The 17,536-nt window shown below is 65.1% G+C and overlaps 8 protein-coding genes across 8 annotated transcripts in view; 4 read left to right on the forward strand and 4 right to left on the reverse strand.

Moving 5' to 3' along the window:
- AMSG_05094 (uncharacterized protein) overlaps window positions 1–48 on the reverse strand; it is a gene marked incomplete at its 5' end in the record, with an annotated part of 2,099 nt that extends 2,051 nt beyond the window's left edge. Inside the window, one exon of the mRNA XM_013902698.1 lies at window positions 21–48. Within this exon, the coding sequence (XP_013758152.1) occupies window positions 21–48 (28 nt within the window). The remainder of the gene's footprint in view (window positions 1–20) is intronic.
- Window positions 49–444: 396 nt separating this feature from the next.
- AMSG_05095 (deacetylase) lies at window positions 445–2,755 on the forward strand. The gene has a single exon (XM_013902699.1). It carries the CDS (start codon window positions 480–482, stop codon window positions 2,739–2,741), a length of 2,262 nt encoding a protein of 753 aa, XP_013758153.1. The 5' UTR covers window positions 445–479; the 3' UTR covers window positions 2,742–2,755.
- A 17-nt stretch (window positions 2,756–2,772) lies between these two features.
- Window positions 2,773–5,187, reverse strand: AMSG_05096 (SERAC1 protein; the record flags this gene model as incomplete). Its single annotated transcript, XM_013902700.1, has 2 exons — window positions 2,773–4,961; window positions 5,154–5,187. The coding sequence occupies 2 exons, from the start codon at window positions 5,185–5,187 to the stop codon at window positions 2,773–2,775; spliced, it is 2,223 nt and encodes a 740-aa protein (XP_013758154.1).
- Window positions 5,188–5,960: 773 nt separating this feature from the next.
- AMSG_05097 (uncharacterized protein) lies at window positions 5,961–6,763 on the forward strand (the record flags this gene model as incomplete). The annotated part of the gene is made up of 3 exons (XM_013902701.1): window positions 5,961–6,100; window positions 6,151–6,280; window positions 6,310–6,763. The coding sequence occupies 3 exons, from the start codon at window positions 5,961–5,963 to the stop codon at window positions 6,601–6,603; spliced, it is 564 nt and encodes a 187-aa protein (XP_013758155.1). The 3' UTR covers window positions 6,604–6,763.
- Window positions 6,764–7,007: 244 nt separating this feature from the next.
- Window positions 7,008–9,866, reverse strand: AMSG_05098 (HIRA-interacting protein 5; the record flags this gene model as incomplete). Its single annotated transcript, XM_013902702.1, has 3 exons — window positions 7,008–7,904; window positions 8,309–9,532; window positions 9,780–9,866. The coding sequence occupies 3 exons, from the start codon at window positions 9,864–9,866 to the stop codon at window positions 7,008–7,010; spliced, it is 2,208 nt and encodes a 735-aa protein (XP_013758156.1).
- Window positions 9,867–10,133: 267 nt separating this feature from the next.
- AMSG_11848 (uncharacterized protein) lies at window positions 10,134–12,988 on the reverse strand (the record flags this gene model as incomplete). The annotated part of the gene is made up of 4 exons (XM_013902773.1): window positions 10,134–10,922; window positions 11,108–11,157; window positions 11,265–11,320; window positions 11,355–12,988. The coding sequence occupies 4 exons, from the start codon at window positions 12,986–12,988 to the stop codon at window positions 10,134–10,136; spliced, it is 2,529 nt and encodes an 842-aa protein (XP_013758227.1).
- Window positions 12,989–13,533: 545 nt separating this feature from the next.
- On the forward strand, window positions 13,534–16,884 carry AMSG_05101 (vacuolar assembling protein VPS41; the record flags this gene model as incomplete). The annotated part of the gene is made up of 2 exons (XM_013902703.1): window positions 13,534–13,770; window positions 14,008–16,884. The coding sequence occupies 2 exons, from the start codon at window positions 13,534–13,536 to the stop codon at window positions 16,612–16,614; spliced, it is 2,844 nt and encodes a 947-aa protein (XP_013758157.1). The 3' UTR covers window positions 16,615–16,884.
- A 93-nt stretch (window positions 16,885–16,977) lies between these two features.
- Window positions 16,978–17,536, forward strand: part of AMSG_05103 (uncharacterized protein) — a gene marked incomplete at its 3' end in the record, with an annotated part of 1,978 nt that continues 1,419 nt past the window's right edge. The window contains exon 1 of the mRNA XM_013902704.1: window positions 16,978–17,258. Coding sequence (XP_013758158.1) covers window positions 17,014–17,258 — 245 coding nt within the window. The 5' untranslated portion in view covers window positions 16,978–17,013. The remainder of the gene's footprint in view (window positions 17,259–17,536) is intronic.

Genomic DNA, 17,536 nt, shown 5'->3' on the forward strand with positions numbered 1-17,536 from the left:
GGGGGGGGGGGGAATGGCACGATAACGGAGCTTAACACCAGCACTCATTCGATGGTGCAGCTCTGGCATGCAGACAGCCCATCCATGCCGCCAACGCCGTTCATCGCGCAAATACCGATCACCTACACCCCCCCCCCCCTCACCCCCTCGCCCATTACCCACACAGATCGCCCTCTTCATCCGTCAATCAATCAAACAATCAAACAATCATGCCCCACCACCCACACCCCCCCCTTCCCCATCTTCCCCATCCCCATCCCTCCCCACCCCCATCACCCCATCATATCCACCCCCATTCCCCATACACGCTACTCCCCCAACACTCCCCGTCCGATCTCTGCGCACCAAACAGATTGAGTCTCAGAAGACATGGCCCCGAGCCGGCAAGCAGAGAGTGGGGCGCGTGTCGGCGCACAGCCGCCGTTGGCCGCCACTCGTCGCCACCACGACTCGACCGTTGAGGCAGAGGCACTGGGGCTATGGGCAACTGCTGTGGCAAAGAACGGGTGACACCACCTGCTGTAGCATCCGGGAAGGGTACACTGCTGGTGACAGATGAGTTCTGCCTGGCAGGCAAGGCCGGTGGCCGCAATGCCCGCCTCGAGGCCCTGCTGGACCATGTCTACACCGTGGTGGAGAACGACCCACAGTTTGCCGGCCAGACCTTCTCGTCGGACGTCTCCTCGCCGGCCGTCGTTGCTGCTCTTGAGGCCGACCTCGCCCGAGCCCACGACAAGAAGTACGTCAAGGGCGGGATGAAGGCTCTTCGCGTTGCCCTCCGCTCTGCTCCAGAGGCAAAGATCCCCGTTCCGGGCACGGGCACGAGTCTCTCCGCCCTCCGCCTCCGCGCCATGGGCGGCTGCGTCAACATCGCCCTCCGCGCCGTCGACTCGCTCCTCCTACCCTCGAACAAGCAGTCGCACAACGTGCTGGGCTTCACCTCCAACTCGGGCCACCGCGCCTCACGTGCTGTCGCGCCCAAGGGCTACAACATGTTCAACGCCGCCGCCGTCGCCGCACTCTACGCTCGTGCACGCTTTGGCCTCGACCGCGTCGCCGTCCTCGACCTCGACCCGCACTCGGGCGAGGGCACCCTGGACATGGCGCGGAGCCACGGCTTTTTCTACGGCGCCACACAGCTTGTGGCCGATGACGTCGACCTCTCGCGCGCAAAGATCACAGAGGCCGACGGCCGCATCGTCGTCCGCGGCCTGCCCTGGGACGCCACCGCTGACGAATTCCGTTCCGCTTGGGCCTCCTCCATCCTGCCCAAGCTCAAGGCATACAGCCCGCAGCTGGTCATTGTCTCGCTCGGTTTTGCCGACGCCGAAGACGACGACCGCTTTGTCGGCGGCGTGTGGGGCGTTGATCCCGACGAGTACTTTTGGGTCCTCGACCACGTTGCCTCTATTGCCGAGACTGCCGCCCTCGGCCGCATTGTTGTCCTCCTTGAAGACGGCGTCCACGTCGACTCGGTCCTCGACTACACCACCATGGCCCTGTATGCCCTTGTCGGCGCTGACCCGCCCGAGGCTGCTGTCGTCATCGACGAGCAGTACTCGGAGCCCGAGTCGTCCGAGTCCGAGCCCGAGTCCGAGCCCGAGCCCGAGCCGACTCCGGAACCGAGCCCCGAGCCGACCCCGGAGCCGAGCCCCGAGCCGACCCCGGAGCCGTCGTACGACGAAGACGACTCGTTTGTCGACGAGCCGCGCTACGAGTACGACGACGACGACGGCTGGCTCGACCCGCGCCACACCTTCCTCGACCAGGAGATCGGCAAGCAGTGGGCCATCAACCGCGAGCTCGAAGAGCGCCTCGCTGCTCTGGAGACAACGATCCAACAGGCCGATGCCCACGAGGCCGACGTTGAGGCCCGCCTTGCCGTGCTCGAGGCCCAGCTTGAGGACGAGAAGGCGACCCTCGAGCCCATGCGCGCAGCCCTTGCGCCCCACACGAACGACATCATGGCTTCGGTCCACGCCATTGACGACAAGGTGGTCCGCGCTCGCGAGCTCACCACGCTCATCGCCGCCAACAAGGAAACATCGGCAGAACTGCGCGAGCTCATCGCCGCCCTTGAGGCCCAGGTTGTCGATCGCGCCCGCGAAAATGTTGTTGCCCACGTCGAGGCCGGCGATCGCGAAGCTGCCGCCGTCGCCCGCGCCAAGGACGAGCTTGCCGCCCTCAACGCCTCGGCCGCTCGCATGCTTGAAGAGCTCGGCGAGCTCTCAGAGTCCTCCAACGTCATTGCTGCTGCCTTTAAGCGCGCCGCCGGCGAGGTCCGCACCACCCGCCTCGCAGCCTCGCACCTCGACGACGACATCCTTGGCGCTTACGCCAACGTTGAGGCCAAGGTCGACTTTGTTGCCAACACCGCCACCATGCGCAAGATGCGCGAGCGCGACGTTGCCATCGCAAAGGAGGGCCACATCAACATGCTCCAGCGCAAGGTCGACCGCGTCAACACCGGCCTTGCTCGCGTCGGCCAGATCGCCAACGAGACCAGCGCCGCCATTGACGCTCATGACGCTGTCTCGCCCGAGCGCGCCGCCGCCCGCGAGCAAGTCCGCCTCGCCCAGGCCCAAGTCGACGCACACCTTGCTGGTGCACCGGCTGTCGCCGCCCGCCCTCCGCGTGCCGCATCGGTCTCGACCGCACTGACTGCAGACACCTCGGGCATGGACTCTTCCGGCTTTACTGACTTTCATCCGGCCACAGACTCTTTCTATCTCGACCAATGAAACCACTGCACACAAGCCCGCAAGTTCACAGCTACTGGCTCGACGCGTGCCGCGCCCGTTGGGCCGTGGCCTGCTCGCAGCGGAGAACGTGTTCCAGAAACTCGAGAAGCAAGAGGTAGATGGGGTCGCTGCGGCTCGCTGGCTTGCACGCCGTCAGATGGTCGTTAGGTACGGTGACAAAGCGACCATAGCCTGGATACGCCGACTCGGGCGGGACGATGACGATGCGCAGCGGCGACGACGGCCGCTCCGGTGGGAGCGGGAGCGCAATCTCCTCGCCCACAGACATGACCGCAATATGCCGGTAGCGGCGGACAAGCTCGTTGAGGAGGCGGAGCTGAACCGAGCCCATCTGCAGGACCTGGAGATCATGCGACGGCTTGTAGACCGACGACGCGTAGGAGGCCACCAGCGGGAGCCATGAGCCAAAGTGCGGAGTGGCGTAAAAGGCAATGCCGACTGTCCGCGCCAGCAATGCTGGCGCCCGCTGCTCAGCAAGCACGAGCGCTTGCTTGACTACCAGCCCGCCCATCGAGTGGGTGACAAAGACCACGCGCCGCCCGCCGCGGCCGACACCGGCCTCGACGAGCTTGTCGAGAAGCGCCGCACCGCGCTCCTCGAGCGTCAGCGACGAGCCGGACCACTCGGACCAGACCGAGTCGTATCCGATCGAGAGGATTCGCGCGTCAGCAATGCGAAGTTGCTTGTGGTCGGCACCAGGCCGTGCCTTGCGTGCTGCCATTCCGCTCAGGAACGCCGTCTCGAGCCCGGCGTCGCGCCAGAGCTTCGATGCCTTGTCGTCGAGCTTGACCAGCTCGGACGAGGTGTAGTCATGGCCCGCACGCATGGGCGACCGCCCGCGCTCGCGGGCAACTCGGGCCACAAGCTGCTCCAGATCGTGCGGAAGCCAGGCGTGCGGCCAAATGATGTTGGATCGCGGCTGTCCCAACGGCGCAAATGTCCGCCAGGTCGTCACTGGGTGGCCGCGGAGGCCGTGCACAAACACAATGTCTAGACTCGACGTCGCGGTCGTCGCATCCGCCTCGGCATCGTGCAGGGTCTCGGTGGCCGACGTCGGGTGCAGGATGTAGACTGAGTCGTCGTAGGCAGAGACAAACTTGCCCGGCCGCTGCGCAATGCGAAACGGGCGATGCATGTTGGAGAGGGCGCGGACGGCCTGGAGCTTGAGCTCCATCGGCTGGTCGGACTCGTCGTCGGCCGCTCGCGACCATTGCACAAGCCGTGGAAGCAGCGTCGAGGTGAGGACTGTGTGGGTGAGTGCGGCGCTTGCATTGTCATCCAGCGCCACGTTGGCCACAATGCGGGCGACTTGAATGGCGGCCGAGTTGGCGTCGGCGGCATCGGCGCGGTCGAGAAGCTCACAGAGCACGCTGACGAGGACCGGGGCAGGCACTGCCGCGACCGCGCTCCGCGACGTCGGTGAGCCCGTGTAGTCACCGAGGAGCCTGAGGAGAGTAGCATCGAGCTTGGCCCCGTCGGCAGAGCCGCCCCAGACCCGCGGGATGGCACCCGAGACCCGAGCCCACCACGAGGGCGGGCTGGCGTCCGGGGTCTTCACGGCGCTCGCCAGCCGCTTGCTCACATACTCGCGATCAGCGAGCGTGGACGAGTACTCGCGCGGAGTCGGGAGAAAGAGCAGGAGCTCGCAGAGCGCCGCCGCTATCGCATCGACATTGTCGGCCACCGTGGCAAACCGTGGATCGGGATCGGCGGTGACCGGGGCGTGAGCTGTGAGGAGCCGCGCCGCCCGCTGTGGATCAAACACCTCGACCGGAACCAGCTCGGAGCGGGCGCAGAAGAGCAGGGCCGAGACGCCGCCGACCGCCACGAGCTCGTCGGCGGCCGCCGGCTCAGCGGTGAGGCCGGCCAGAACCTCGATGAGCAGCTCGCGGACTCGGCGATGCGGCTCGGCTACCAGCAGGTCGACGAGACGGGCGAGCGGGGCGGCGTCCAGCGCTACTGCTCGAGCATCAACGTCGGGCACTGCAGCAGCCAGCACCTCCAACGCTGGCTCGAGCGGAGGCCAGTTTCCGTGAGGAGCAAGCTCGACAACTGCCAAAGCGCCAGCGATTCGCAGATTGCGCGCCAGCAGAGGCAGCGGAGGAGGATGGGTGACGTGGGACCGGCCGAGTGCGCTGTCGTCGACGACAAGCGGAGTGCGGAGCTTATAGGCGGCGATAGCAACACCAGCCAGCCCCCCTGCGACCCCAGCCAAGCGGACAATCAGAGGAGCGTGTGGCAAGCGTGGCGGAGGTGGAGGCGGAGGTGGATGCGAGGATGGTGGACGAGTGGGTTGGCTCGGCTTGCTAGGCGGGCGTGGAGGAGAGGGCGGAGGTGCCGGTGCCGACGAAGCGCGACGGAGGGAGAGGCGGATGGGGGCAAGCAGGGCACGCCCTGTGGAGGCGACCAGATGGCGGAACCGCATGGAAAGGTCGAGGGTGGGCCGGGGTGGGTGGCGGTGAGGTGGCGGGTGGCGGTGAGGTGGCGTGTCCGTGGCGCCACGACGTGTCACTCTTGACCCGTGCATGCCGTAGATTCGTCCATTCAAGCAGTGCAGGAGGCAGCCGGGCTAGCGAACGACCGATGGGGCTGGCCGATGTGGCTGGCTGACGTGGCTGGCCGATGGTGCCCGACCAAGGCGCCCGACCGATGCGCCCGACCGATGCGCCTTACCGATGCGCCTTACCGATGCGCCTTACCGATGTGCCTGACCGATGTGCCTGACCGATGTGCTCGACCGATGTGCTCGACCGATGCGCCCGACCAAAGCCCCCGACCAAAGCCCCCGACCAAAGCCCCCGACCAAAGCCCCCGACCAAAGCCCCCGACCAAAGCCCCCGACCAAAGCCCCCGACCAAAGCCCCCGACCAAAGCCCCCGACCAAAACGCCCGACCAAAGCCCCCGACCAAAGCCCCCGACCAAAGCCCCCGACCAAAGCCCCCGACCAAAGCCCCCGACCAAAGCCCCCGACCAAAGCCCCCGACCAAAGCCCCCGACCAAAGCCCCCGACCAACGCCCCCGACCAAAGCCCCCGACCAAAGCCCCCGACCAAAGCCCCCGACCAAAGCCCCCGACCAAAGCCCCCGACCAAAGCGCCCGACCAAAACGCCCGACAGGCGATCTTTTGCCGGCGAATGGACGTTGTGGCTGTTTCTCTCACTCCGCTCGCACGCCTCACTCTCTTCACACATCACTACATGGCGGCAGAAACCGATGCCGCCCCCAGCTTGTCTGCAAGCGAAGTGTATGAGGCCGGTAAGCGCGGCGAGTGGGATGTTGTGCTGGCTGTGATAGGCGAGCGGTCCGAGGCGGCGGCGGCGGCGGCGCGGTTTGTCAAGTGCAGCTCGGGCTGGACACTGCTCCACCAGGCTGCGTGGTGGGGGACAGCGATGCCGTCCGGGTGGTGGTGGGCGCCGGTGCTGTTCTCGATCACAAGGACAAGGACGGAAAGATGCCCATTGAGGTGGCCAAGGACGAGCCAACGATTGCCTTGATCAAGCTGGCCATGGACAACGCCGTCAAAGGGCTGTACAGTGGAACGCCGAGCTGGCGCAGCAGACGAGCCCGGTCGTCTTTCCGCCAGCCGCGCCGGACTCGCCCGCGGTCAAGATCATCAACGTCGGGCCGACGTACCACATCGCCTATGGCGGTGGAGTGACCTCGGCCTACAACGGCAGGGCGGTCTGGCTCGACGAGTTTGGCCGCGTTCTCGTCGGCTGGCACGGCACAGTCTCCCCACCGTCGGGCATGGCTGGCGAGGATCTCATGCAAGACGAATCAGACGCAGACATTTTGTCACGGCTAACTATCGTACCGTCATGGATGGCCATGCCGAGGTAGCTGCGCTCCCTGATTGAGTTAGTTGCAAGTGTTTGGCGGTGTGACCAAGCCGTCGCCTGGGCCCGGCTCCAGCCCGACAGCCGCAACCAGACATCGGTAACACAGGTGGTGCTCTGTCACGATGCTACGAATCCACGATCTTGGGATGGGATGGGATGGGATGGGATTCGCGCAGCATAGCCAGCGAATCAGTCTCCTCGTGCGGCTCCACCGCCAATGCAGGCCACCGTGACAACGCACCAGCTGTCAGCCGTCGTCAGCCGTGACCTATACAATGCCATGGCACAGGGGAAGGGTGGGGAGAGGGGGGGGGGGGGGAGAGTACAGAGAACAGCGATTGGATGTTTGACGATCGACATCGATCGACATGGCCCAGCCTATGGCTCGGATCTTCTCTACGTGGCCTACTCGGCGGCAGTAGCGGCCCTCTTGGCCTCCATCTCGGCCTCGAGCTTCATAAAGGCTTCCATGTTGACCTCATCAAGCTCGTCCGAGACCTCCTCGACGGCCTCAACCTCGGGGATAAAGTGCATGAGCAGGCCTTGGATGCCCTGCTTGAGGGTGACCGACGACGAGGGGCAGCCCTGGCACGAGCCCTTGAGCTGCAAAAAGACGACGCCATCGTCGGAGAAACCGCGATAGACGACGTCGCCGCCGTCCATCTGGACTGAGGGGCGGATGCGGGTGTCGAGCAGCTCCTTGATCATGAGGACCACCTCCGAGTCGTCGTCTTGCGGCTCGGTGTCTGCGGCAGACGAGTCCGCCGGAGCAGCCTCGCCCTCGCGGAAGAGCGGAGCGCCCGAGGCGAAAAAGTCCATGAGGGCGGCAAAGATCTCGGGCTTGAGGGTGGCCCACTCGGCGGTCTCGTCCTTGGTGACGGTGACAAAGTCGGCGGCAAAGAAGACCGATTTGACACCCGGAATGAGGAAGAGCGACGAGGCGAGCGGCGAGGCCCGGCCTTCGCCCAGGTTGTTGAACTCGACAGGCCGCGCCCCGGCCTCCATCAGCGGCTCGGTGGGCAGGAACTTGAGCGACGCCGGGTTGGGCGTCGCCTCTGTCCGCACAAACATGGTCCGTGCGGGCGCACGCGGCCAGCCACCCGCCGTCACCGCCGGCCTGCTCACGCTCGGCCGCGCCAGCGCAGCCACGCCGGCAACTGCAGCCGTGCTCAGCGCCCGCCGGCCGGCCGCAGCCGCAAACACCTCGGACGTCGTCCAGCCATGGCCCAGCACGCCGCAGCCAGTCGCCATCGTCCGTGTCGCCGTCACCGCCGCTGCCGGCGGAGCACGAGGCCGAGGTGCCTTGGGCAGGCCAACTGCGCGGACAGCAGACGACGCGCGGGTGAGTGTGCGCAATGTGTTGCGGAGCATGATGTTGTGGGTGGAGGTGGGGGTGGGTTGGGGTTGGGTGGGGAGGTGAGGTGCGTCGGGTCGGTGTCGGCGACCAGCAAGCTGACGACGCGTCGTCCGGCCTGTTCGGCGAGTCAATCGGCTCGGTCGCGGCTCGGTCGACTTGGTCCGCTCGTCCACCTCGTTCGGTAGTAGCAGATAGACATTGGGCACGGATCAGAGTTCATGGGGAGAGCCGGCGGCTGACTAGCTGGCTGGCTGGCTAGCTGACTACACGGCGCCACGACAAGACGCGTCGCCTGGAAAGGGCAGGGGGGTACCATGCCCTCAGAACGTCGAGTCGTAGACCGGGAGACCGTCGCGCTTAGCAGGGGCACGGACACGGGCGTTGGGTTGATGATGCGCTCAAAGCCGCGCGAGGAGACCCACTTGCGCGGCTCGTCCTTGCGGAAGTGGTGGTCGAGCCAGGACGAGTCGACGTAGGGCCCGTTCGAGTTGAGGTACGGCGACTCGTAAGTGGCCTGGCGCTGGTACGCAGGCTTCTTGGACGCAGTCGAGTACGCTGGCTTGCCGGAGCCGCGCTTGAGGAAGGGCTTGAGGGCAAAGTTGGAGGCGCCTGTTGCCTTGCCGGACATCAGCTGCTTGCGGCGCTCGCGGAGCTCGGCGTACTGCTGCGGGGTGAGGGTGACGAGGTACTCGCGGATGAGGACACGGCCGCGCTTGCGGACGCCGGTCAGCGTCGAGTTGAGGCCTGGCGGCGGGCGGGTCTTGAGTTCGTAACCGTTGGGCAGCGGGCCGTCGAACGCCGGGGGCTTGGTCGCTTGCGAGGGCGCCGGCGAGCCGTGCGCGCCGGCCGACGAGGACGGCGGGCCGGGGGCGTCCACATTCAGCTGGTCCTGCATCAGCTGCTGCTGCTCGCGAAGCTGCGCAAGCATGTCCTCCTGCTGCTGGAGGAGCGCCTGCTGCTGCCGGATGCGATCTGTGTGTGCCCGTGAGAGGTCGAGCGAACCGGCGTCCGCTGCCGCCGCTGGCTCGGCCTCGGCCTCGGCGACCTGCGCCATCGACGCCATCGACGCGTTGGTCAGCGAGGTCTTGGCCATCTCACGCTGCACAAGCCGCGCCTTGCGCTCGTCGTGGTGCTTGGCCAGAAGCTCGCGCTGCTTGTCCAGCGCCTCCTGCTGCGCACGCAGCTCGTCCTGCTGCTGCACAATCCGACGCTGCTCCGGCGAGAGTGCCCCGCCCGCAGGCGCCGGCGATGCCTCGCTCCCCGCCCCTCCTGCCCGTGCCGGCGTCTGTAACTCCGCCCCAGGCCGGCCCAGCTCCTCGCCCATCGACCCGTACCCCGCCGTCTCGTCCGCGTCAAACGAGGTGAGCGTGATCTTCTCATACGCCCCGCCAGCTGCATCCACCACGTCTCCTGTCAACGCCTTGCGCAGCTTGCTCTGCAGCAGCTCCAGCAGGTGGATCCGCGCATCCTCGCTGTGCTTCCGCACGAACCGGTCCAGCTGCAGCAGCCGGACGTCGATCGACCGCTTGAGCCGCTTCGTCGGCGTCCCCTCCGTCCCGTCCTCCACCAGACACTACCCGCCGCCACCCACCGAGTCCAGTAAGTTCCTCCCTGCCTACTCTGCCCACCACACACCCCGCATGCCCCACCCCTGCAAGGCCTGCGCCGTCACAGCCCACGCCTGGGTCTTGTCCTCCCGGCCAAAAAATGCCCCCCCCCCACCCCCGGGGCCGGCCGGCCGGCACCCCTCCCAACGGCCGCCGCCACTGCCCCGCAGCCGCCCCCACCGCTGCCCACTGCCGACGGCACAGCATGCGTACTTCTCTATACTTGTCAATGACTTCGTCAACCTCGAGCATAATCGCGTCGAGGTTGTCCAGGTCCAGGCGCTTCCAGCGAACCGACATGGTGCCGTGGAGTGGGGTGGCGGTCGTTTGTGACGCTGACTGACTGCCGTCCGATGGCGGACTCTCGAGCCACACACGCACGTCGCATCGTCGCCTGACACAAGTACATCAGCTTGGTCGATCTGGCTCGAGAGGCTTCAGCTCTATCAGAGCTTTATCATCAAAGGTGGCAGTGTGCCGCAGCTTGAAGGGGTTGCAGGCGGCCAGCGGCAAGCTGGAAACTGCGCAGCAAAACTCACGACAGCCCCCGCCGGGCTGGGCTGACGGCTAGCGGCGACGTTGGTTGGTGGCGCCTTCGGTCTTCTTCTTGCGGCGCTTCTTCTTGGTGGCAGTCGGATCGTAGACAGCCGAGGCCGCAACATCCGGCACGACCGGCTGAAAGTCGGAGAAGATGCGGTGATGGCACTTGACGGCGTTGCGCGAGGCCGTGTAGTGGCGCGGATGATCGGGTCCGAGTTGGGCAGCAAAGACGTCGCGGGCAGCCTTAAACATGGCCAGCGCCTCCTTGGAGCGGCCCATCGAGTCGAGGCAGACCGCAATGTTGTTGTCGAGGAGCGCCACGTCAACGTGATCCTCGGGCATGGTGATGAGCCGGATGGCGCGGGCCTTGCGGAAGGTCTCCAGCGCAAGCCGGAACTCGCCCATGTGGGTGTACACACCCCCAACAAACGACCATGTGAGGGCGCGGACCGGATGTCCCGGTGGGAGCTCCTCAGCGAGCTGGCGAGCATCCTGGAACTGCAACAGCGCAACCCGATCCTGCTCCTCAGACTCGTAGACCGAGCCCAGGGCGCACATAAAGTAGATGTCCACCAGTGGCAGCTCGTCCTCTGCATCCACCAGCTCCAACCACTGCGATCGCGCCGCCAGGTATGTTTCCACCGCAAGCTTCACCTTGCCGCCATTCTGATACAACAATGCAGCCTCTAGCTTGTGTCCCAGCTCCTCTGTCGGTGTCGGCGGAGCATACAGCAGCTCCCTATTCTCGCCAGCCGCAGCCGCAGTCACAACCACCGTCACAGCCAGAGCCCCACCACAACCCGAAGCAGCACCAAGCTAAGCGTGAGCCCATGCACAAATCCCCCTCCCCTCCCTCCCTGCCTTCCTCCCTCCCCTCCCCACACACCCTCTCCCCACACCCCTCATGCCCGTTGACCACCCACCCACCGCCCTCCCCCCACCCCACCCCACACACACACACACACACACACACACACACACACACGTACTTGATCAGACACGGGGCTGTAGTGGCCAGGCCGGACATGCCGGAAGCACTGGACGACGTAGGCTGCTCCACGGTGGGCAGGTGTGTGCGCAACTGTCGAGTGCGGTCCAAAGTGCAGTGTGGTGACACTCGCGCTTCGCCTTTGCCCTCGCACGGCGTCGGACACGCACCACGATCATTTGGGCAGGTGCTGCGCAGCGGCGCCAGCGGCGACGCCAGTGCAATCCTGGACCCATGAGCGTGGAAGGTAGGCCATCCACCACTGATCGGGGCCAAAGAGAGGGACAACGCACGAGGAGCGGATGGCGTACCACTCGCGGGTGTACAGAACCATCAGCAGGCCGTTGCCGAGCGCAAGCATGAGCCAGAGGAACAGATTCCAGTACGAGGCCTTGTTGGCGGTAAGAGTGATAAAGATGACGCCCGGCCCGCCAAACATCAGCAGCAGGACCGGATAGACAAAGCCGAGGGCGGCGGCGATGATGTACTCGTGCAGGACGGCCGAGACAAAAAAGGCAAACAGCTGGGCGGCACCGCGGCCCAGGCCGAGGAACTCCATCGAGTCCGAGTAGAGGTAGGCGCGGACCCAAAGGTGGACGACCGAGTTCCACCGGCGATAAAACGAGCCCCACGAGGTGGCGTTCCACCAGTCCGAGTAGAAGCGGCGGTCGGCAAAACGGGTGATTTCGGCCCAGGCGTTGAGCCAGGCATGGAGCAAGCCCCAGAAGGCCATGATGTACAGCAGCATGGCGGGCATCATCGACGAGAAGACCGAGAGTACAAACGGCTTGTAGGCAAACGGCGCGTTGGCCGCTTTTTCAAACTGCGGGCCCACGTACCGGAACACAATGTACGCGCAGTAGACGACGGCCACGATCTCGGCAATGTAGCGGAGAACAAGCGCATAGCGCGTGCGATACGTCCGCGGATACGATCGCCGGTAGAGAAAGGTCGGCGCAAACATAAAGTATGTGTACGCTTCGACCTCATTGCCGAGCGTCCATCCGTCAAAGGCCACAGGCTCGGCGGCGAGGAGCGTGCCGGCCGCCACCGTGGAGTGCGGGTAGTCGTCCGAGTCCGCAGGGTACGACTCGCGGAGATACGAGTGGATCTTCATCGAGATCCGCGTCTGCTCCAGCATAAATGCCAGGCCTGATGCCGGCGGCAGCTCCAACCGCCGTACCGCATACCCAGCCGCCGCGTAGAGGCCGAGCTGGTACACCGCGTACGCGCACACCGCCGCACACCGCAGCGCGCGCGACATCGAGCAGTGGCACACGTACGCGATGGGGAGAATGGCATACGAGGCCCCAAAAAGGACAAACCACATGAGAATGACCGTATCAAACTGGCCAAAGCACCACCAGATGAGCGAGAGGTCGACAAAGAGGGTGCCTGACTCGAAAAAGTCCTGGATGAAGATGTTCAGCCCGGCCATGATGATGACCGTCACAAAGAGATTGTGGATGGTGGCGTAGTCGCGGATAGCAAGCATCTGCGTCAGCTTGGACTTGCAGGGCGTGAAGACCCACTTGAAGCCGCCATCGCTGCCGCCGGTTCTCCCACGCCCGCCCTTGCTTCGGCTCTCGCCCTTGCGCGGCCCGTCGACACCTGAGCCCAGCTCGGCCTTGCCGCCGCGGAGCGCACGACGCAGCGACTTGGTAGTCTGCTGACCGGCACCCTCCATAAGCTCGTCGACCCGCTTGATAAGGCGGGCAAAGCGCGAGTCCATCTCCTCACGCGCCCCGTTGATGAGCGCCAGCGCCTCCTCCCGCACCGCCGCCTGCGCGGTAGCCACGGCTGCCTCTGCCCGCACCGTTGCCTCGGACTCGGCTGCCGATACTGCCGCCAGCACCTCCTGAGACAGAGTCGCTGCCACAGACGGGCTCTCCATGGACCACCGAGAGTGAATGAGAGTGGAGTGCCTGCCTGGTCGGTCGCCGAGTGCGGGGAAGGAGGTACAGGCGCACAGGCCGACGTGAGGCACGGCCAGGCAGAGGGAAGGAGGCTCATCAAGCAGCGGCAGTGTGGATGTGGGCAGCCTGCTGGGTCGGATGCGTTGTGATGGGGCGACGGCATTGTAGTGGGAAGGCTGGTGCGGCGATCGATGCCTTGGTTGATGCCTAGTCAGTGTGGTGATCGCTGCGGCCGTCATCATAGTCGGTGCGGTATATGAAGCGGCCGATGCAGTGGATGAGGATGATCGACACCTTGGACGATGCCTTGGACGATGCCTTGGTCGATGCCTTGGTTGATGCCTTGGTTGATGCCTTGGTCGATGCCTTGGTCGATGCCTTGGTCGATGCCTTGGTCGTCGCCTGGCTGCGCCTGGCGACAGGAGCATGCGGGACCAGCCATGGCCAGAAGCACCTCTCTCTCTCTCTTGTCCCCCACCCCCCCATACACACACAGCTACCTACCCTTGCATAGAGACAGGGTATGAGCGGGAGTGGGTCGGGCTCGGTAGGCTCGTACTACTACTCGTACTCGGACGGGGGAGTAGACGACGGTGTGGCTGGCCATGGCTCGTACGACGACGGCTCCTCGCACTCGGCGTCATCGTCATCGGTGGCCCTGGAAGAGCCAAAGCTCAAGTACTCGCGGGTGGGCGCAGACCTCATCCGCATTGTCCAGAAGGATGCCATCGTCTGTCTGGAGGCTGGGCCAAAGTTCTTGGTACGTGTGTGTGTGGGCCGGGGGGGGGCACGTGCGACCTGTGGCACTAGGCAGGGAAGGGGTGGAAGAGGTGGGATGCGGAGTGGAGGAGGACGGGACGGGGAGGAGGAGACGGGGAAGCTCGGGAAGGGGGGGGGGGGGAGGAGGGACTCTCGTAGCCAGTGCGGCGCAAGTGTGGTCGCCACAGGCACAGCTTGCGGTCCAGACTCATGTTTGTACGAGTCCGCCTTTCTGTAGGCTGTGGGAACATCGTACGGAGCTGTGTACCTGACGGACCACCTGGGCAACCTGATCAAAGAGTACCACTCGCACAGCATGGGAGTCAACGCGATCTCGATCGACGGGGCGGGAGACTACATCGGAACGTGCTCGGACGACGGGACGGCGGTGGTCAACTCGCTCTTTGACGAAGAGTCGTACCGGTACACCTTTCAGCGGCCAATGAAGGCCATTGCGCTCTCGCCCAACTTCCGCGACGACAAGGCATTTGTGGTCGGCGGGCTGGATGGAGTGCTCGTTCTGCGGCGAAAGAAAAAGTGGTCGGCGTTTGGCAAGTCCAAGGACACGATCATCCACCAGGGCGATGGCGCCATCTATGCCATCTCGTGGCGCAAGTCGATCATTGCGTGGGCGACGCCTGTGGGGATCAAGATGTACGATCGCGAGACTGAGGAGCGGATCACGTTTATCGAGCGGCCGGCCGACGCGCCGCGGCCGGACGAGTTCCGCTGCCACCTGGTGTGGGTCAACGATGCGACGCTGCTCATCGGGTGGGCCAACTGGGTCAAGGTTGCAGTCATCCGGCAGAGCCACGTCAAGTACTGCGAGATCATCGGCTCGTTCCGGACAGACTACTTTGTGGGCGGCATTGCACCGTACAAAGAGGCGATGCTGGTCGTCATTGCCTACACCGAGGAGGCGGCGGCGAATGAGAGCGATTCCGGCGAAGGCGCAACGTCATCGCGGCGTGTGGTCGAGACTGTGCCGCGGCGGCCCGAGCTGCGAATCATCTCGTACGAGAACGACCCGGTCTCGTCGGACGCGCTCGAGACCCACGGCTGGCAGTACACCCACTGCCGCAACTACTCGCTGGCGTACCTCCACGACGGCGTCGACGAGATGCTGTACGTCATCTCGCCCAAGGACGTGGTCCTCGCCCAGCCGCGCGGGCCCGACGACCACGTCCATTTTCTCATGGAGCACTCCAAGTTTGAGGAGGCGCTGGCCGCGGCAGAGGCGACGGCGAGCCAGCTCCAGTTCTACTCGGTGGCGCAGATCGGGCGTACCATCCTCGACCTGCTGCTGGAGCGCGGCGAGGTGCGGCGGGCAGCGTCGATGCTGCCGGCAATTCTTAAGGACGACCGTGGCGCGTGGCGCGAGTGGATCCTTCTCTTTGAGGCGCAGGGCCTGCTCGCCGAGCTCGTCGAGTTTGTGCCGACGACAGCGCCGCAGCTCGAGGCCGACCTTTACGACCTCATTATCACCCACCTGCTTGCCAACGACCATGCCGGCCTCCTCACAGTTGTCTCCAAGTGGCCGCCGAGCCTGTACTCGATGACTTCGGTCATCCTGGCGGTCGAAAGGGCGCACGCCTCGTTTGCCGAGGACGAGGACGAGGGCGCGTCGCCCAAGGTACTCATGGAGGTTCTCGCCAAGCTCTACACTCTGTCAGGCCAGTACGACTCTGCGGTCCAGTTCTGCCTCGACCTCAACGTCGGTGACGTGTTCCAGCTCATCGAAGAGCACAAGCTCTTCTCCGCCGTCCTCGAGCGCATTCCGCAGCTTGTCGAGGCCGACGCCGACAAGGCCGTCGCGCTCCTTGTCAAGTACAAGGACGAGATCCCGCCGGACCACGTTGTGTCTGCGCTCCGCGGGCCGGTACTCGAGGAGAGCCTCCTCCTGTACCTCCACGAACTGATGAAGAAGGATCCGCACATTGGCTCGGACTACCATGAGGAGCAGGTGGTGCTGTACGCCAAGTACAAGCCGGAGCTCCTGCTCAACTTTCTCCGCCAGTCGCAGTACATCCCGCTCGAGCGGGCATTCAAGGTGTGCAAGGGCTCGGAGCTTCACGAGTGCATGGTGTTCCTCCTCGAGAAGATGGGCAACACCCGCGAGGCGCTCGACCTCATCATCCGCAAAATCGGCTCAGTCCGCAAGGCCGTTGCGTTTGCACAGGAGCAGGCCGACGAGGAGCTGTGGGACGACCTCATCTCCAAGTCGATCGAAAAGTCCAAGGTCGAGCCGCAGTTCCTCGGCGAGCTCCTCGAGCACATCGGCGGACACATCAAGCCGGCCAAGCTCATCTCGCGCATTCCCGAGAACCTTGCCATCCCGCGCCTCCGCGACCGCCTTGTCAAGATCATCACCGACTACAACCTGCAGACCTCACTCCGGTCCGGATGCGCCCGCATCCTCCGCAACGACTGTGTCGACCTTATGGAGCGCCTCGTCAAGAACAACCGCCGCGGCGCCCACGTCGCAGGCGCCGCCGAGTGCATGACTTGCCGCGCCATGGTCAACGTCTCCTCCCGCGGTGCTCGGAGCACCGACGACGGCGTCGTCGTCTTTTTCTGTGGCCATGTCTACCATCGTGCTTGCCTTGCCCAGTCGGTGGTCGGCGGCGGCGGTGTCGCTGTGTGTGTCGTGTGCCGTGCGCAGGCGGCTAGCATCAAAAAGTGCTTGCTCTCCTCTCCATGTGGAAAACGATACGGTTTAATCAAGACACGGCCCGGGCGTCCCGAGCCTGCAGAATGGACCACAGCTTACGAAAGCATGGCCATGGCGGCGACGACGTCGCTCTCGATGCCGCACTCGTCGTGGCCGCGGAGGATCTTAAAGTAGCCGTTGTCACCCCAGGCGGTGGTCCACGAGTTCTTGATGAGCCAGTACGGCTCGCCGTTCTCGGTGCCAAAGCCGACAGGCGAGACGCAGTGGCCGCCGAGCACGCCGCCCGAGGTGTGCTTGTACACGCCCGACTTGTAGTGGATAAAGTCCTCGTAGACGGTGAAGCAGGCCTCGACGGTACCGTGGGCAACGATCTCCTTGGCAATGTCATCGGCCCGGTTAAGGAACGAGCCAACCGAGTAGGGGCGGCCGACGTGGAAGGCCTTGCACGACGAGTTGGTAACCTGATGGCACGGCTTGGTGGGCGAGAACGGCGGCTCGCACGGCTGCTGCGACGGCTTGCACGTCGGCTCGGTGTACGGGTAGCACGACGAGGTCGTGAGCCCGTTCTCGTGGATGAACTCCTGGGCCGCGCCAGCGTCACCGCCCTCGCACCCGTTGCACGGGCCGCACGACGTCAGCTGCTGCTCCGACAGCTCGTCCTGGAACTTGCCGCCCGACGCAATGCAGAACCGGTCCGACGCCATCTGCGTCGCGCCGAACGCCCAGCACGAGCCGCACGAGCCCTGGTTCTTGATGCTCCCGATCTGGGTGCAGTTGGCCCAGTTGGTCACCGAGTTGAACGAGGCCGGGACCTCCACGTCGGGCACCTCGCCCACAGGCAGCGACGCCTTGAGCACGGGGTTGGGCTTCCACCCGAGCATGCGCTTGACCTCAGCCACGGACGCGTGCTTGAACATCGGGTTGACGCCAGCCACCCAGCCGGCGTTCCTGGAGGGGGGGAAGGGGAGGGGGGGTGAGTGGTTGGACAGCCTTTTTCGGTGCGACTGTGTGATCGAAAGGAGGGGGAGGGGGGAAGGGGACGGGGGAAGGGAGGGGGGGAGGGGGGGAGGAGGGGAGGGAGAGAGAGAGAGAGAGG

Source organism: Thecamonas trahens, assembly GCF_000142905.1.
Source record: "Thecamonas trahens ATCC 50062 unplaced genomic scaffold supercont1.21, whole genome shotgun sequence".
In the NCBI taxonomy this organism is placed as follows: domain Eukaryota; order Apusomonadida; family Apusomonadidae; genus Thecamonas; species Thecamonas trahens.